The sequence below is a fragment of the Leiobunum rupestre genome, chromosome 3 (genome assembly GCF_980474605.1).
Source record: "Leiobunum rupestre chromosome 3, qqLeiRupe1.1.hap1, whole genome shotgun sequence".
NCBI classification, from domain to species: Eukaryota; Metazoa; Arthropoda; class Arachnida; order Opiliones; family Sclerosomatidae; genus Leiobunum; species Leiobunum rupestre.
The window spans coordinates 16,709,478-16,726,057 of record NC_143386.1 but is presented as its reverse complement, the minus strand read 5'-3'; the positions used below and the strand labels follow the sequence as shown (position 1 = coordinate 16,726,057).

General features: G+C 41.1%; 1 protein-coding gene across 2 annotated transcripts in view; it reads right to left on the bottom strand.

Annotated features, from left to right (window-relative positions):
- pcx (pecanex) overlaps positions 1-16,580 on the bottom strand; it is a 79,820-nt gene that overhangs the window by 30,739 nt on the left and 32,501 nt on the right. For both annotated transcript variants that reach the window (XM_090167881.1, XM_090167882.1), the window contains exons 17-19: positions 15,402-15,512; positions 15,008-15,099; positions 14,842-14,948 (exon numbers count right to left, since the gene is read on the bottom strand). In XM_090167881.1, the coding sequence (XP_090024007.1) occupies positions 14,842-14,948; positions 15,008-15,099; positions 15,402-15,512 (310 nt within the window). The remainder of the gene's footprint in view (positions 1-14,841; positions 14,949-15,007; positions 15,100-15,401; positions 15,513-16,580) is intronic.

Here is a 16,580-nt window from a genome sequence, read left to right as displayed (position 1 = left end):
GGCCGCCTGAATTTATGGCTTTAAAGTCGCATGATGACTTGGGCCTATGGTGGTGCCTTGGGTATTAGCCTAGCTGATTATTATAATTATTAGATTCTATGTTAACTAAAATTTTTTTTAATAACAGAGACACGCACGGATTTTTTTAAATAATATTTAATCAATGATTGGGGTGTAAAGAGCCCACAATTATTGATTAAATATTATTTAAAAAATCCATGCGTGTCTCTGTTATTAAAAAATTTTTAGTTAAACAATTTCCATGGAAATGATAAAATCTTTTAATATTTATTTTTAGATTCTATGTTGATGGGGCAATGATCATTACCGAGAAATTCCCAGGCTCACATCTCTGTGGAATGCTGGTGTTGGGAGGTTAGCCTCAGCGTCAATCCTTATAAGACGAGCCTGGTTCCCTTCACTCGGATGAAGGTACAGATCTTGTTTAACGATATTTTATTCTTTGGCCTACCTTTGACCATCCATCTCAAGCCAAAGCTTTAGTTTGTGATCCGACAAATACTTGGAGACCAGGCAGCGTACCAGCCCACAGGGGTACCCTCACTGGCCAAGGCTTTCATAAAAACCAAAGTTATTAATACGGCAGTACATCCCCCTGCCTGTACCAGAATTGGTCTTAGACCTGCAACGGATGCCCTAATGTATAAAACTTAACTTACCCTAGGCATAGTGGCTATTGCCACTAGGACAGCATGACACTCCTATTCCTACAGTATTATTTATCATTTCATTTATCACCACTCCAGAGAGATGGCGCCAGAGAGGCAAGAACCGCCTTAACACCCAGGGGGGCTACTCTATATAAGCTCTAGTCTGAGCCGGCAAGGGGGCGTATTTTTTTTGGCGTCTTTACTCAACGGTTAGTCGGCAGTCCGCCGGAGTAGCTCGCCAGATTTTCCATGGCAGCACTGTTCGTTTTCTGTAAGATTTTTTTGCCGTGGTAGTTATCCCTGCCACTAGTTATCACAAGCCTGATCTCAACAGCAATTAAAATGGCTCTCTCCTCTCTGGTAATGTTAATTGTTAATTTTGTCACTGATTTTTGACTATGTAATAAGCATCCGTTGATAGTTTAAGATAAGCTAGTTTCACTTTGTAATTCTTTTCGGCCCCCAAATAAAGACTTTATTTATTGAAATAAGGTAATTTTATTCCGATCGAAGCCGATTCGGTTTTCCCTTGACTGAAGATCGGTTACAGAAATAAAAAATGGCACCCGAACTGGGGCCGAAAGGGATTGTCAATGCGCTCTTTTAGGCTTAACAATCATGCCTTTTGTTTAATATATTTATCTTTAGTAAATATATAATAATAACTAACGCAAACATTGCTCGTAAATGAAGCACTTTTCTCTATTATTATTATTAATAATTATTTCTAATAACTTATCCGCAATGGCCCAATGGTGAGATACCCGCCCGCCTTCCGAACCTTCGTCACCCGACAAAGCACTATTCGACCCAGACTATTCTCCTGACGATGCGGGTACGGACGGCCACAGTCGCTTTTCAACGGTCTACTTCCGACCACCGCTCTTACGAGATTCTTCATTACTTGGCGCCACGGGAGGAACAAAGAAGGGACTGTACCCTAACTCTACTTTACCATCGGCCACACCTCATCCTCTGAGTACTACTGAAGAACAGGAAAAGAAGCAACGGGAAAGACCACCGACCACCCCCAGCTGGAATAACCTGATCTGGACCACCTAATATCAGCAGTCAACAGACGGAAACACCTACCAGGAGGCCTCGGGTAGAGGAACGAAGCCTACGGGACCGTGCCGGAGTTACCTTCGCGGGTGTAACGCCAAGGGATGCCCCACTATTAAACGAGCCTGGTATCGTGAGTACAACTCAGCCGTTGAACACAACTTTTACCCCTTCTCTATCATTTGGGGCTCGAGATCCCCAATTACTTTCAAATAACTCTACTAATAGAGAGGTTCCGACTGGGAAGGGCACTGGTTTAGCTACCTCCGGAGGCCTGACCTCTGGGGTAGGGCCAATCAGAGCTCGCTTTAGTCAATCCACTCCCTATTCCACTACTTTCACTCCTCAAATGTTTAACCCAATACCCTGTCCAAAATTTAGTAATAGGACCCCCCGTAATACCACTGTAGCGATGGGAGTTACTTCTACTCCTAGGCCGACCATCTCTGCCCAATTTTTACCTACTGGAGGACAAACCATTACCACTCCTACACCTACCCGCAATGATCAATAAGATAGCCTAATTCAAGTGATGAATACTTATTTTTCCAATCTCGCAGGCCAAACAGGACTTCCGCCTCAAACCCCTCCTACTAGGCGGGCCTTGCCCAATCCTTCATTTTCTTTCTCAGGGGATAAACGGGAGGTAATGGAATTTATATTTAATCTAGACATATATCAAAATATCCATAATCTAACTGATGCAGAAGTTCTGCGAATTATACCGATATGCTTACGTAACCGAGCCCTCGATTGGTATAGGCAAGACCAATGCCAATATATTGATAGTTTAGACAGGCTTAAAAGAAAGAACAAGAACTTAAAATAGAGATATTAAGAACTAAGCAAACTCATAATGAATCGGTTGTAGCGTATATACATAAACTCCAAAGGCTTAATTTAATTCTCAGGGATCCAATTCCTGAAGATAAATTAGTACATTTCTTAGTAGAAAACATGCGGTCTTCTCTCAGTGTTCATTTAACTCGAGATTTCACCACCATATCTGAATTATTGAGGGCCGCAGAAAGGGTAGAAAGAAGGGTAAAATTAGCTGCCCCACCCGCTCCAATGAATAGGCTACCTATTCAAGCAAATGTAGAAAATCCCAGAGCTGCCCAAGGTCGCCATTGGAACTTAAAGTGCCACCATTGTGGTAAACCAGGGCATATTAGGCCTAATTGTCCTAAAACTAAAACGCAAAGGGACTAGTAAGGGAAACTCCTTTTGCCGTAAGAGACATTCCCTTAATTTAAAGATACCTATTATTAGAAGGCATATTTCATGTGGTAGCGCAGGAAAAGGACATGTACCGTCTTTTGCACTTCCATTAACTATTCCACAGTCTCTCCAACCCTCTTTTGTTTACTTCGCCAGATTAGATGGTGGGGCTGAGGCTTCTTTTTTAGCTTAGAAACTTATTTTAAGAAGGCTCCCAAATTAACTGATGATTGTGTTTTTATGCCCAATGGTCATTTTTTCTTTACAAAAGGCAAAGTTGACTTACACTTTAAAGTAGAAGGCATGAAATTTAGTCATACATTCCATCTAGTCCCCACTTTATATTGTGATTTCATTTTGGGACATGACTTTTTCCTATTACATCAGGCGGTTATAGATTACCCAAACCGTCAATTAAGGCTTGATAACCATGAATTTCAAATGGTCGAAGCTCCTCCCTTAATTTTATCAGCTAGTGAAAAGCTAGATGTCTAACAAATAATTGCCAAAGCCATTGACACTGGGACTATACCAGCTACCCAACAGCAGCAACTATCTGGCTCGCATATCATAGACACCGGGATGCCAAACCTGTACAGGCTCACTATAAAAAGTTTTCGCCCGCTCAGAAAAAGATCATTAAAGAACATATAGATAAATTACTCAAAGAAGGTCTTATTCAACCTTCTCGTAGCCCTTGGTCTTCGAACATACACCTAATACCTAAGAAAGAAGGGGGGTGGAGGATGTGTATTGACTTTAAAGCTGTCAACAAAGTTACCATAAAAGACCCCTATCCTCTGCCTGACATAGCAGGAACCATTCGCAATTTAGGCAAACCAACATATATCACTACCCTTGACTTGAAATCGGGTTATTTCCAAATACCCATGGACCCTGAGAGTCAAAGTAGAACTGCTTTTGTATCACCTTTTGGCAAATTCGAATATAAGGGTATGCCCTTCGGAGTTTGTAATTGTAAATAGTCATGTAAAAAACATTTTGAGCTTTGCCCTATTCCCGCCAATTTCCTCCATGACGTCAGCGTAATGGTCACATGGCAACCCGGCGATCTTAAGAGAAGCAGTATACTAGTCACTCTCTCCCTGCCTCTCCAGCTAACCACTTCAGTTGTAAATAATGTTAAATAGAATAACTTGCTAATAAATTGTTTTATTGTTAACTATGAAGTATTCATTCATTCTTTAAGTGTTCAAACTTACCCCTCCTTCAATTGGCATCTCTGCTGGGGAGAGTGAATGTAAATCGTAACAAGCGACTGTACAAGGCTTAAGTTGAAACAGTATTCCGGCGGAACTACGCAGTTACGAACATCGTGAAAATGGCGGACGCCGGTTCAGGTGTTTCAATGATGGGACAAATGGCAAGATTGACCTCAGATAACTATCGCAGCTGGCGTTTCGATATGGAGATGTTGTTAAGAAGTCAAGGCTTGTGGGAGATAGTGGAAGAAAGTGAGTCTGCCCCTCTAGACTCAGCAGGGCATGCAGTAATACAGAAATACAAAGAGAGAAAGTCAAAGGCTTATTCCACGATTGCTTTTGGACTGTCTGAAGACATCAGGAGTCTAATAGAAGGTGAAACAACCGCCACTGGGATCTGGGAAGCTTTACATGCAGCTTTTGAACCACAATCAAGAGCTAGGATTGGAATGTTAAGAAAACAATTCTATAACATTGAATATCAGGAAGGAGAGGCAATGCCAGTTTTTATCGGGCGAGTCTACTATGCCAAAAGACAACTTGTGGAGGCCGGTGAGACTGTATCTGACAAAGAGATATCGTACCAGTTAATAGGATCGTTACCTGAATCGTATCAAAGTCTGGTCTCTGTTATTTATGATGCATCTCCAGAAAACTTCGTGCCTGGAGTTATAAAGAATCAACTCATAGCGGAGTATGGACGTCAAGCGTTGAAAGAAGCATCCGGACACGCATCTACGGCTTACACAGCTCAAGTTCAAAAGAGTCATGGTTCGAAAGGACAAAGCAAACGATATCAAGGTAGATGCAATCTATGCAATATTTGGGGTCATAAAGCTGCAGATTGCAGGAATAAGTCCGCTTTAACTAAAGATAAAGATAAGAAGCCAGAGATACCTAAGAAAAAGAAAGTCATGAGAGGTGCATTTAATGCCTCAGCGATGATGACTAGCGCTACCGGATCATGTACTTGGATTGTGGATTCTGCGGCGACGCATCATTTTTGCAATTGTCGGGAATGGTTCTTCACTTACACACAATATGACTCGGAAGCCATTATTGGTGAAGGTAAATCCAAGGTTATTGGTCGTGGTGATATCTGGCTGAAAATAGATGAAAACATGTTCAAGCTTGGTGGAGTTATGCATACGCCAGGTATGCATAGGAATTTACTGTCCGGACGCCTGATGGACCGAGCCGGTTTCAAGTCGGTAATTGAACATTCCTGTTTTACAACATATTTTCCAAATGGGGATTTCGGATTTAAGGCCCATTTGTCCGAAGAGAACTTTTACGCCATTCAAGCCGAAGTTTTGTTGGATGGACCACTCGACGAGCAGGATCCTCAGAATATTGTTGAAACCCACTCAACAGCGACAAACCAGAGTCAAGAAAAGCTTAAAGGGATTGATTTGTGGCACAAACGCCTTGGGCATTTGAATGAAGATGATCTCCGATATATGGCAAACCATCAAATGCTAGATGGGCTCGACTTTCCAAGAGGGCACCTTGAGGTCTGTGCACCATGTCGTCTTGCAAAAAGTACACGCAGCACCCATCCACCGCTCAGGACTATCAGAAGTCAAGAAGTACTACAGCTCGTGCACTCCGATGTCTGGGGCCCAGCCCGTATTCCATCACTTGGCGGAGCGTATTATTTTATATCGTTTATTGATGATCGTAGTCGATATATGTCACTATACATAATGAAGCGAAAAAGTGACGCTTTTCGATGCTTCCTAGATTACAAGGCGGAAGCGGAAAATCAAACTAATACGAAAATCAAAGCTCTAAGGACAGACAATGGACTTGAGTATTTGGCCGATCGATTCAAGAACTACTGTAAAGACTCAGGAATAGTGCATGAGCGCACTAACGTATACTCACCACAGATGAATGGGGTTGCGGAGCGTGCAAACCGAACCTTGTTGAATACGGTACGGGCACTGATTGAAGATGGTAATTTACCTCACATACTATGGGCAGAGCTGGTTCTAACAGCAGCGAAATTGCGAAATCGTACAAGGCATTCCAAGTTGGGTGATAAGGTCCCCCTCGAGCTTTGGATACAAAAGAGACCGAGTGGTAGATTCTTACGTAGAATCGGTTGTCAAGCTTTTGTTCACATTCCTCCTCAAAAACGTCAGAGCAAGTTTCACAGAAGGGCCGTGCCTGGTGTGCTGGTAGGATATGCCATTGATACCATGGGTTATCGAGTATGGATCCCAGAAAAGAAAAAAGTAATTGAGTCCAAGCACGTCACATTTGTTGAGGAAAGGATTGGAGTGGAACATATTGGGAATATACCACAAACATCTGATATAGTGTTCTACTCAATCGACGAATCACCAGAGCCAGAGCTAGAACCAGTCAACATAGCACAACCCGCCGAAAACCTGGAGGTCGCAAGAGTACACCCTGTGGGACGAGAAGCGGCAATTGGCCTACCTGGTTGGACACGAGAGGTGAAGATACGCCAATCTGGGGCCACTGCGGGTCAAAGAGATATATATTATCGCAGTCCTGACAACTTTACATTGAGATCATTACCTGATGTGAAACGATACGGACAAGAGAATAGTTTGGATTTGGATTTGAGTTTGTTTGATTTCACAAAGAAGGCTGGAATGGCCAGCTGTGTCGCCGAAGAAAGTCACGAAGCTCATTGCACCGAAGTACAAATACCCATCAATTATGATGAGGCTATACATTCACCACAAAGAGACGAATGGCAGCAAGCAATGAACCGCGAAATGGAAGTATTAGAAGAGAGACAAGTGGCAAAGGTTGTTGAAAAACCAAGCGGAAAGATCATGGGATGTAAATGGGTCTACGCCTTAAAGAAAGATTCAAGTGGCGAGATTATCCGGTACAAAGCAAGGATCGTGGCCCAAGGCTTTGGACAAACAGAAGGCATAGACTATGAAGAGTCTTTTTCACCCGTAGTCAATTTCACCCTTATAAGACTATTTCTTTCTTTCTTCGTCATGTGTCTGAGATGGGCGCATGGTCACTTTGACGTCACCAATGCTTACTTATACGGAAAATTGGATCAAGAAGTACTGATGAAACAAGTCCCGGGTTTTATGAAGGCGGATCCTAACAAATTCTGCCTGAGCTTACATAAATCACTATACGGTTTACCCCAGAGTGGGCGGCAGTGGTACCTAGAGCTTGACAAGAGTTTCACAGAACTGGGCTTTACCAAATTATTCGGAACAAACTGCGTTTATTATAAACCTTTCACGGTTATTGTTCTGGTTTACGTCGATGACCTAGTGGTATTGGCCAAGAATAACGAAGCGATACAAGACACGTTCAAGATACTCTCTACAAAATACCAAATGAAGCATCTTGGTCCTGTACAGAAGCTTTTAGGAGTCGTCTTTGATGTTCGACCAGATGGGAGTTTGAAAATACAACAGACATCGTATATCATCAAGGTCGCTAAGAAATTTGGAATTATTCTGGATACACCGGTTAGTTTACCAATCCCTTACAACACCTCATTAACGAAAGCAGATTGCCCTAAGTCTGAAGACGACCAAGCAAGTATGAAAGACATTCCTTATCGTTCCTTAATTGGATGTTTGTTGTTTATAGCGCAACGTACGCGTCCGGACATTTTATTTTCCGTCATCACACTATCTCAATTCAATGCCAATCCAGGTCAGACACACTGGATGAGATTGTGTCAGCTAATGCGCTATGTCTTATCGACTAAAGAATATGGACTAATCTATCGCAGTGAGATGGAACCTCAGTTTGTCATCTACAGTGACAGTGACTGGGGGGCCAACAAAGATACACGACGATCGCATAGTGGATATATTGTTTTCCTTGGTTCCTCTCCGGTATCATGGCGTTCCGTACAACAAAAGTCTGTGGCCTTGTCAACGGCTGAAGCAGAATATATTGCGCTAACTGAAGCCATCAAAGAACTGCTATGGTTACAACCAATAATTACTGAATTAAAATCTTTTTGTGTTTGTGTAGAAAAGCCCCTGATCTTGTGCGATAACCAAGCTGCCATAGCATTATCTAAAAACCATGTTGAGAATCAACGTACCAAACATATTGACTTGAAGTATCATTTTGTTTGGGAGAATTTGGATAAAAATATTTTTGATTTAAATTACGTGAAATCGAATGATAACATCGCAGATGTACTAACGAAGATTGTGAACAAAACTAACTTTATGAGATATATAACAATGTTAAGATTAGAAGTTTAACAACGATAAGTTAATGAATTAATAATTTAATTTAATGTCAGAAAAATATATGTATACGCCAAAGTGGGGGAGTGTAAATAGTCATGTAAAAAACATTTTGAGCTTTGCCCTATTCCCGCCAATTTCCTCCATGACGTCAGCGTAATGGTCACATGGCAACCTGGCGATCTTAAGAGAAGCAGTATACTAGTCACTCTCTCCCTGCCTCTCCAGCTAACCACTTCAGTTGTAAATAATGTTAAATAGAATAACTTGCTAATAAATTGTTTTATTGTTAACTATGAAGTATTCATTCATTCTTTAAGTGTTCAAACTTACCCCTCCTTCAGTAATGGTCCCTCTACATTTCAGAAAATAATGGACCACATATTTCGTGATAAGGCCTCTTTTAACATCACTGTTTATTTAGAAGACCTAATGATTTTATCTAAAACGTGGGAAGAACATATACAGGCTCTAGAGTACGTGTTTACGCAACTTAGCAATGCAGGCCTAGTATTAAATATGGAGAAATGTTTTTTTGCCCGTAGACAGGCCATTAATTTTGGGACATATTATAGATGCCGAAGGCATCCATATTGATCCAAATAAAGCCTTGGCCGTTCAGAATTTATCTAGGCCTTATAACTTAAAAGACTTACAGAAGTTTTTGGGCTTCACAGGCTGGCAAAGTCGCTTTATACCGAAATACGCTGAACTAGCCGCCCCTTTATATAGATTAAACCGTAAACCAGTTAGATGGGCATGGTCCCCTGACTGTGAGGTAGCTTTTAACGAGTTAAAAAGGGCCATTATCGCATCCAATAATTCACCTATGGCCCATTTCGACGATACTAAGCCTATATTAGTAACTACTGACGCTAGCAATTGGGGTGATGTTATCTCAGAAAGATGGCTATCATGAGCGCCCAATAGCATATGCATCTAGGGTACTGAACCAGACAGAAAAACTACTCGACGTATGATAAAGAATGTTTGGCAATATACTGGGCCATCGATAAATATAGGCAATTTTTAGAAGGAAGACCCTTCACGGTCATATCTGACCAAAAGGCCCTTCAGTGGCTATTTAATCAAAAGGAACCCTCTGCCCGAATAGCTCGTTGGAGAATGTACCTCCAAACTTTCGACTTTACCATCCACTATACGAAGGGGTCTGAAAATTTGGTTGCAGATCTCCCAATGACGCACCTATCGCCATGGGAGCATTGCATACTAGTTTACTTCCTACACCACCTCCCCTCTTACTGCATAGCTTTACGCTGGGTGACATCCAGGCACACCAACAAACTGATGCCAGATCGTTGCATTACATATGCGAAGTAGAATTAGCTCACTCTAGGCATATGGTATACGAAGTTATTAATGGTATATTATATCGTAAGGCTTATAGGGGCCAGCCTCGCAAAATCTTTTTACCTAAAACATTAAGAAAACGGACCCTAGAATTATATAACTCTCATCCTCTCTCTGGGCATAGAGGGAGGGACAAGACTTACGAACAGTGCCGTAAGCGCTTTTATTGGCCCACCATGAAGCAGGACATCGCCCTTTACGTATGAACATGTGTCCCGTGCCAACAATACAAAGGTAAAAACCGTAAAACCCCTGGTTATATTGTCTCTACCACAGTTCATGAACCATGGGATCTAGTGAGTGTCGATTTGATGGGGCCTCTACCTGCAAGTTATAATAGGAACAAATGTTTGTCTTTGTTGACGTTTTTACGCGTTATATAGAAGTGAAACCCTATGGGATATTACAGCGCTGACATTATGTAAAGCCCTTCAAGAACTAATTATCCGATGGGGGCGCCAAAAGCAATCCTTTCCGATAATGGAGCCCAATGTAGGTGGGGTGGCGGAGTGGTTAGCACTTTCGCCTCGCAGCAAGAGGAGCCGGGTTCGATCCCAGCTTGGGGCACTGGGTGAACACTCGGAACAACTCCTTCTGCGTAGAGTTTGCAAGTTCTCTCCCCACTGGCTTAAGGGGTTTTCCCCCGAGATCTTCGGTTTCCCCTTCCACAAAAACTTGATGAGATTAACGGTAATAGTTAGTGTAGGGAGCTGTTGGCTAGAACGCGTGGCATGCAGGGCTTGCCACCACCCTCCTACGCATTGTAACCCGGCCACCTGAATTAAAGGCTTTAAAAGTCGCTCGATGACTTAGGCCTAAGGTGGTGCCTTGGGTATTAGCCTAGCTGATTATTATTATTATTATTATTAATTCACTTCTAACCTCTGGAAGGAATGTTGCCTTTTATTTAACGTTCAAACAAAATACACCTCACCTTATCATCCTCAATCTAATCCAACAGAGCGAGTGAACGAAGAAATAGGCATACTCCTATCCATGCACATAGGCAATGACCATCGTTCTTGGGACACTAGTTTAGCGGGCTTACAGCATGTACACAACAATAGTCCCCACGATTCTACTGGTAAAACTCCTTTCTATCTCAACCATGGCCGAGAAGCTCGTAAACCCTGGGAATGCTATCAGGACATAGTGGAACAAGTGAATATTAATGAAGCCACCGAAGAAACGCAACAGCGATTCTTAGCCCTTGGGAATGAACTGGAGCAAGCTCAAAGAACTATTTCAAGGAATCAGGAGAAACAGCGGAAATACTACAATCTACGAAGGGAGGATGTGTTGCTAGAAACCGGGATGCTAGTCTGGAGAGAAAATCATCCTCTATCCCGGGTGGAGATCCATCATTCCGCCAAGCTCGCACCCAAATGGTTAGGACCCCTAAAGGTGCTCCGTCAAGTCGCTCATGACTTGGTCTACGAGGTAGAAGATCTTGGAACTGGACTGCGTAAGCAGATCCATATAAGTCAACTAAAGTTGTACCACACCACTGGGGAGCTACCTCCTCCTACAGAGAGGGGTGACGAATCACTCTTAGAAGAGCCGGATGAAACCTTCCATCCCCATAATGACCGGCTGTCTAGCTCAGCCCACAGTGAAAGTGAAACAGACTTTTCCGCTGAGGAAGGACGACTATCCAACCTCGAACCACCGCAACCCGTAGAACCTGGCTCACCTGTTCCTTCCGAAGCTCCAAGTTACCATGGGAGACAAGCCTATGACAATTTTTGCACTGGTTTTAGCTGATTCTCAGCCATTTATCATTATTAACCGCATTGCTATCAAAACTAATGATTTTTTTTTATTGTATATGCAACGAGTGTTTAATTCATGGAGGGCTCAGCGGAAATAATCCTCATATCGTCCACACCACACTTGCCGCACCTATGGCACCATCCGAAGCTGGGACGCCAGTAGAAGATGAACTTGATTCGGTGATGGGCGCGCTGTCCCAGGCCTACCCAGCTGATTTCTTTGACCCTCCCGCAACAACACTTACTCGAACCTGTCACAACCACCACACTGTTTCCGGATTAACAGCTCCAATCATGGGTTTTCCTTTAATTCCAAGCGTTACAGTGTGCGTAGACGGGGATTAAAATGTTCCCGATGTCGCAGCCCTCATCTCCGCCGGAGCTGTTCTCTCGCACCCCACCAGTAGTGCTACAATTATTTAATTACTTGTTTTCTTTTTTGTTTTTGTACTTTTTTTTAAAGGGGGGAGGTATGCAACGGATGCCCTAATGTATAAAACCTACCTTACCCAAGGCATAGTGGCTTTTGCCACTAGGACAGCCTGACACTCCTATTCCTACAGTATTATTTATTTAAAATAAAATTACGTTAATTCTAAAGCCATGGCAGGTAAAACCTTTCAAATTTGAAAGTATTATTTATTATTTTATTTATCACCACTCCAGAGAGATGGCGCCAGAGAGGCGAGAGCCGCCTTAAAACCCAGGGGGGCTACTCTATATAAGCTCTAGTCCGAGCCGGCAAGGTGGCGTATTTTTTTTTGGCGTCTTGACTCAACGGTCAGTCGACAGTTTGGCAGATTAGCTCGCCAGATTTTCCATGGCAGCACTGTTCCTTTTCTGTAAGATTTTTTTGCCGTGGTTGTTATCCCTGCCACTAGTTATCACAAGCCTGATCTCAACAGCAATTAAAATGGCTCTCTCCTCTCTGGTAATGTTAATTGTTAATTTTGTCACTGATTTTTTACTATGTAATAAGCATCCGTTGATAGTTTAAGATAAGCTAGTTTCACTTTGTAATTCTTTTCGGCCCCCAAATAAAGACTTTATTTATTGAAATAAGGTAATTTTATTCCGATCGAAGCCGATTCGGTTTTCCTTTGACTGAAGATCGGTTACAGACCCATCGGTAAACCAGACAATCTCCCCTCTGATACCAATGGAAATAACCTCAAAAGGCAATTTAGCAACCGAAATGTCATAACCCATCTTAAGTACTGGTAACTTACTAGAAATATCATAGTAGAGCTTGGTGTGGCTTATCGAGGGGCTAGCCACTGTCAGATGGCCTGTACACTGATTACGCGTACTCAACACTGATAAAGATTACGCGTAATCTCATTAGTACAATCAAAGTTATCTTGGTCATAAGAAGTGATACTAAGCTTTATAACTACTTGAGTTTTATATGAAGTAGAGTTTTAAATCACCTTGCCAATACACATTAGATCTTACATTTCTCATAGCTCCTGTAATGCCAACACAAGCTAGCCTTTGCAGGGTGCGCAGCTCAGACTGCAGTTTTTAAAGTAACCCTTGGCCACCAGACCACAGCTGCGTAGGAAAAAATGGGTCTGATGATCATAGTATACAGACAGTATACAACTTTGGGACCAAGGCACCAGTATTTATTGACTGTACTCCTAATCCTGTAAAATAACGTTATTTTGCCTTCTTGATAATATAATCAAGATGTGGTTTCCATGTTAATTTGCCATCAAGAATGGCGAAGTATTTCACCTCGGTGCTTTCCACTAGGTTAGTTTCCAATAAGGAAACACCATTGAACAATCCCTGGATTCTTTTAAGAGTAAATGGGACCAGGGCCCCTGTCTTGCTAGGATTAACCGTGAGGTTGAACTCTTTGCACCAGCACTCCACTGATGCCAGAGCCCTCCTCATTTCATCCTTAACTGACGTTGGGAATTTACTTGTGAAAATGGTGGCAATATCATCGTCGTAACCAAAACAGCGACATCCCCCCTATTCAGCCTCTGCGTGAGCTCATCCACCACCAGGCACCACAATAGCGAAGAGAGAAACCCCCCTGGGGGCAGCCACAGCTGGTGGAGATCATGAGTCACCGAGCAGGGAGGACATCACTTACCAGTCTGTTAACATGGATTTGATCCAAAGACATGTGTCATTGAAAGCAAACATCTTATCAGCATTCATTATGACTGCACTGGAGAATTTATCAAAGGCCCCTTCGATATAAAGAAAAACCTCTAACGCGATTTCCTTTAACTCAATTGCCTTTTCAAGGCATTTGCTTATGCCACGGAGGGCGGTTTCAGTAGACCTGCCTTTCTGATAGGCAAACTGAGCAGAAGATCCTAATAAATATTTTTTCACTACACTTTCCCTTTGGGTCCTTCTTTATTACGACATATTTCAGTTGAGGGGTTAAAAATCGGTTACAGGCTTTCGGTCAGTGGCGTAAATAATGGGGGCCGCAAAAACCATGGCGCTGGCGGGCCACAATAGATTCCAAAAAAATTATAATAATAAATATTTACAATTGCAATAAATATTTACAATTGCAATAAATATTTACAATTGCAATAAATATTTACAATTGCAATAAATATTTACAATTGCAATAAATATTTACAATTGCTATAAATATTTACAATTGCTATAAATATTTACAATTGCTATAAATATTTACAATTGCTATAAATATTTACAATTGCTATAAATATTTACAATTGCTATAAATATTTACAATTGCTATAAATATTTACAATTGCTATAAATATTTACAATTGCTATAAATATTTACAATTGCTATAAATATTTACAATTGCTATAAATATTTACTTCCTCTCATGTCATTTGTGTCTGGTCGAAGTGCTAAGTTAGGCTTTAACCTACAACCCCACCCCTACTAATAATAATAGGTAAGTCTTAGAAGTCAGATGAGCCCAAATAAAAGCCATATGAAAAAAATTCAATCCAACCAAACTAATAAAATATCAAGGAAATAGGACAGCACTTCCACATCACTAAAAGGTCATTAGCCCCCCCCCCCTTACAGATTCTCAAAAAGAACCTTGAAACCCAACAGTCTTGGTGCTATGACAACCAAGGAGCATCCATTAAATAAGTAAATGTTGTTCATCATTATTATTGGCCAAAAGGGGTAATGTATAAGAAAAAGTGGAGCATTAAAACCTTACCGAATAGGAAATTGCCCTGCGAACGTTAGTATATAATATACCCTATTTTTTATAACTCATTCAAAAAACTATTAGCTAAAGCCGTATAAAAGCTAAAGAAAACTGGAAATTCAACCTACCATGTAATAGTTGGGTCACTTGCACTCCTACTAAGATGATAGCAGAGAGACACCAAAAGGCCACAAAAAATGGAAAACAAAATGTGCTTTGTTTGATGATGATTTTCCTAAAACAAATGTTTAAGTAGAAATTAAATAGGGAATATTAAAAAAAAATTATAATTACCTTTGCAGCACCATAGGCGAACCCGTATAATATAGAAAATGATAAACAGCTCCTAATTAAACAATACACAGCAGAAATCAATCCAGTCTTAGCTGAAAATGAAAGTTTTCTTGAAATAAAATAGCAGAAAAGAACTTTGCCAAATGTAGCAGCAGTGGTGTATTGACACAGATGGTTCTCCTAGATGGTTTGCAATCGCCTCATCACATGTTTCTCCAATATCGCCTGTGGGCCGTCAGTGAGAGCTATGTTAATATCTTAATGTAAGACTATGAGGGGGAATTAAGGTGGTTTGCATACACGTGCCAGCAATACACCACTGGATAGCAGTCAAAATAAATATGGTGCAACATTGTACCAACTACAATTTTAATGCATATAAATGAACACATACCTGTACCACCAAAAATTAACATGTCAATTTGTTCTAAGACATAGATTAGGAACGTGTTGATTTGGGGTAGTAAGCCAAAGCTAAAAATCAATGGAAAACACAACAGCAAAACTGTAAATAGAACAAAAAAGTTTTAAGTAATATGCAGAGTCAAATCATGACAATATAATAAGATACAACTAAAAGCAAGTGAGGCTCCATTGAGTTAACCCCCCCCCCCCCCCAAGCATGTAATTGTCAAATTAATTAGTGCACCTTATTACACCCATCACGCACGGTAGTGCAACACTAAAAATATTTTATGCACCATCAGGGAAAGACAGGAAATACAAAAATCAAAGTGGGGCTAAGTTTATGACAGTGCCCCCCTATTCGATATCCATAATAACGACATGCCTAATCGATTGTATTAGGGGTTTATATTCAGGAATTAACTAGTCGAAGATTATTAATAATAAACATCTTTATTAAACTGAGAATGAGATTTCAAAACAATTTAAAACATAATGATTACCAAAAACTCGAGAGCCAACATGCTCTGTCTAAGGCTGGGAAGAGACTGACCCTCGATCGCAATCTCAAAGATGACGTAATACAAAACTACCTAACTTACACCTCATTACGGCAACCGAGATATATCGGACTTATACCTTATCTATTAGATAACAACAAAATGTCTACTTACTATCAACAACTGATTAGCAAGAGGGTTAGATAAAAAACTCATATGTTAAAGAACAATTAAATATTTACAATTAACTTTTACAGATTGCAAGAAAATATTTTATTGCAACCCCATAAAAAGGTGGAAAATTTAAAAAACAAAAACGGGCCTTAATATTCGATATTGATAAAAACACGCCTAAATAATTGCACCAACGTTGAACTACCAGAGATTTTTGAGAGCTTGTAACTCTGAAATAAGGCTTTTTTGGACAGTGGTTCATTTGACATTTTAAACTCGTAGGAACCCATAGAAATATAAAAGTTTTGGTACTATTATCTGTAACACCGTGTAAATCTAGAGCATGCAACTTTATTATTGGTACTGCGATGGAGCGGAGTTCTCGGCCTTTGTTTTTGCTCGCTCTCCACGAGGGCGTGAAGCCGAGCAGCGGCCTCCCCACCGTCATATCGCTCCCTGATCTATGTTAACTGCGCACCTGTTATAATTGGACT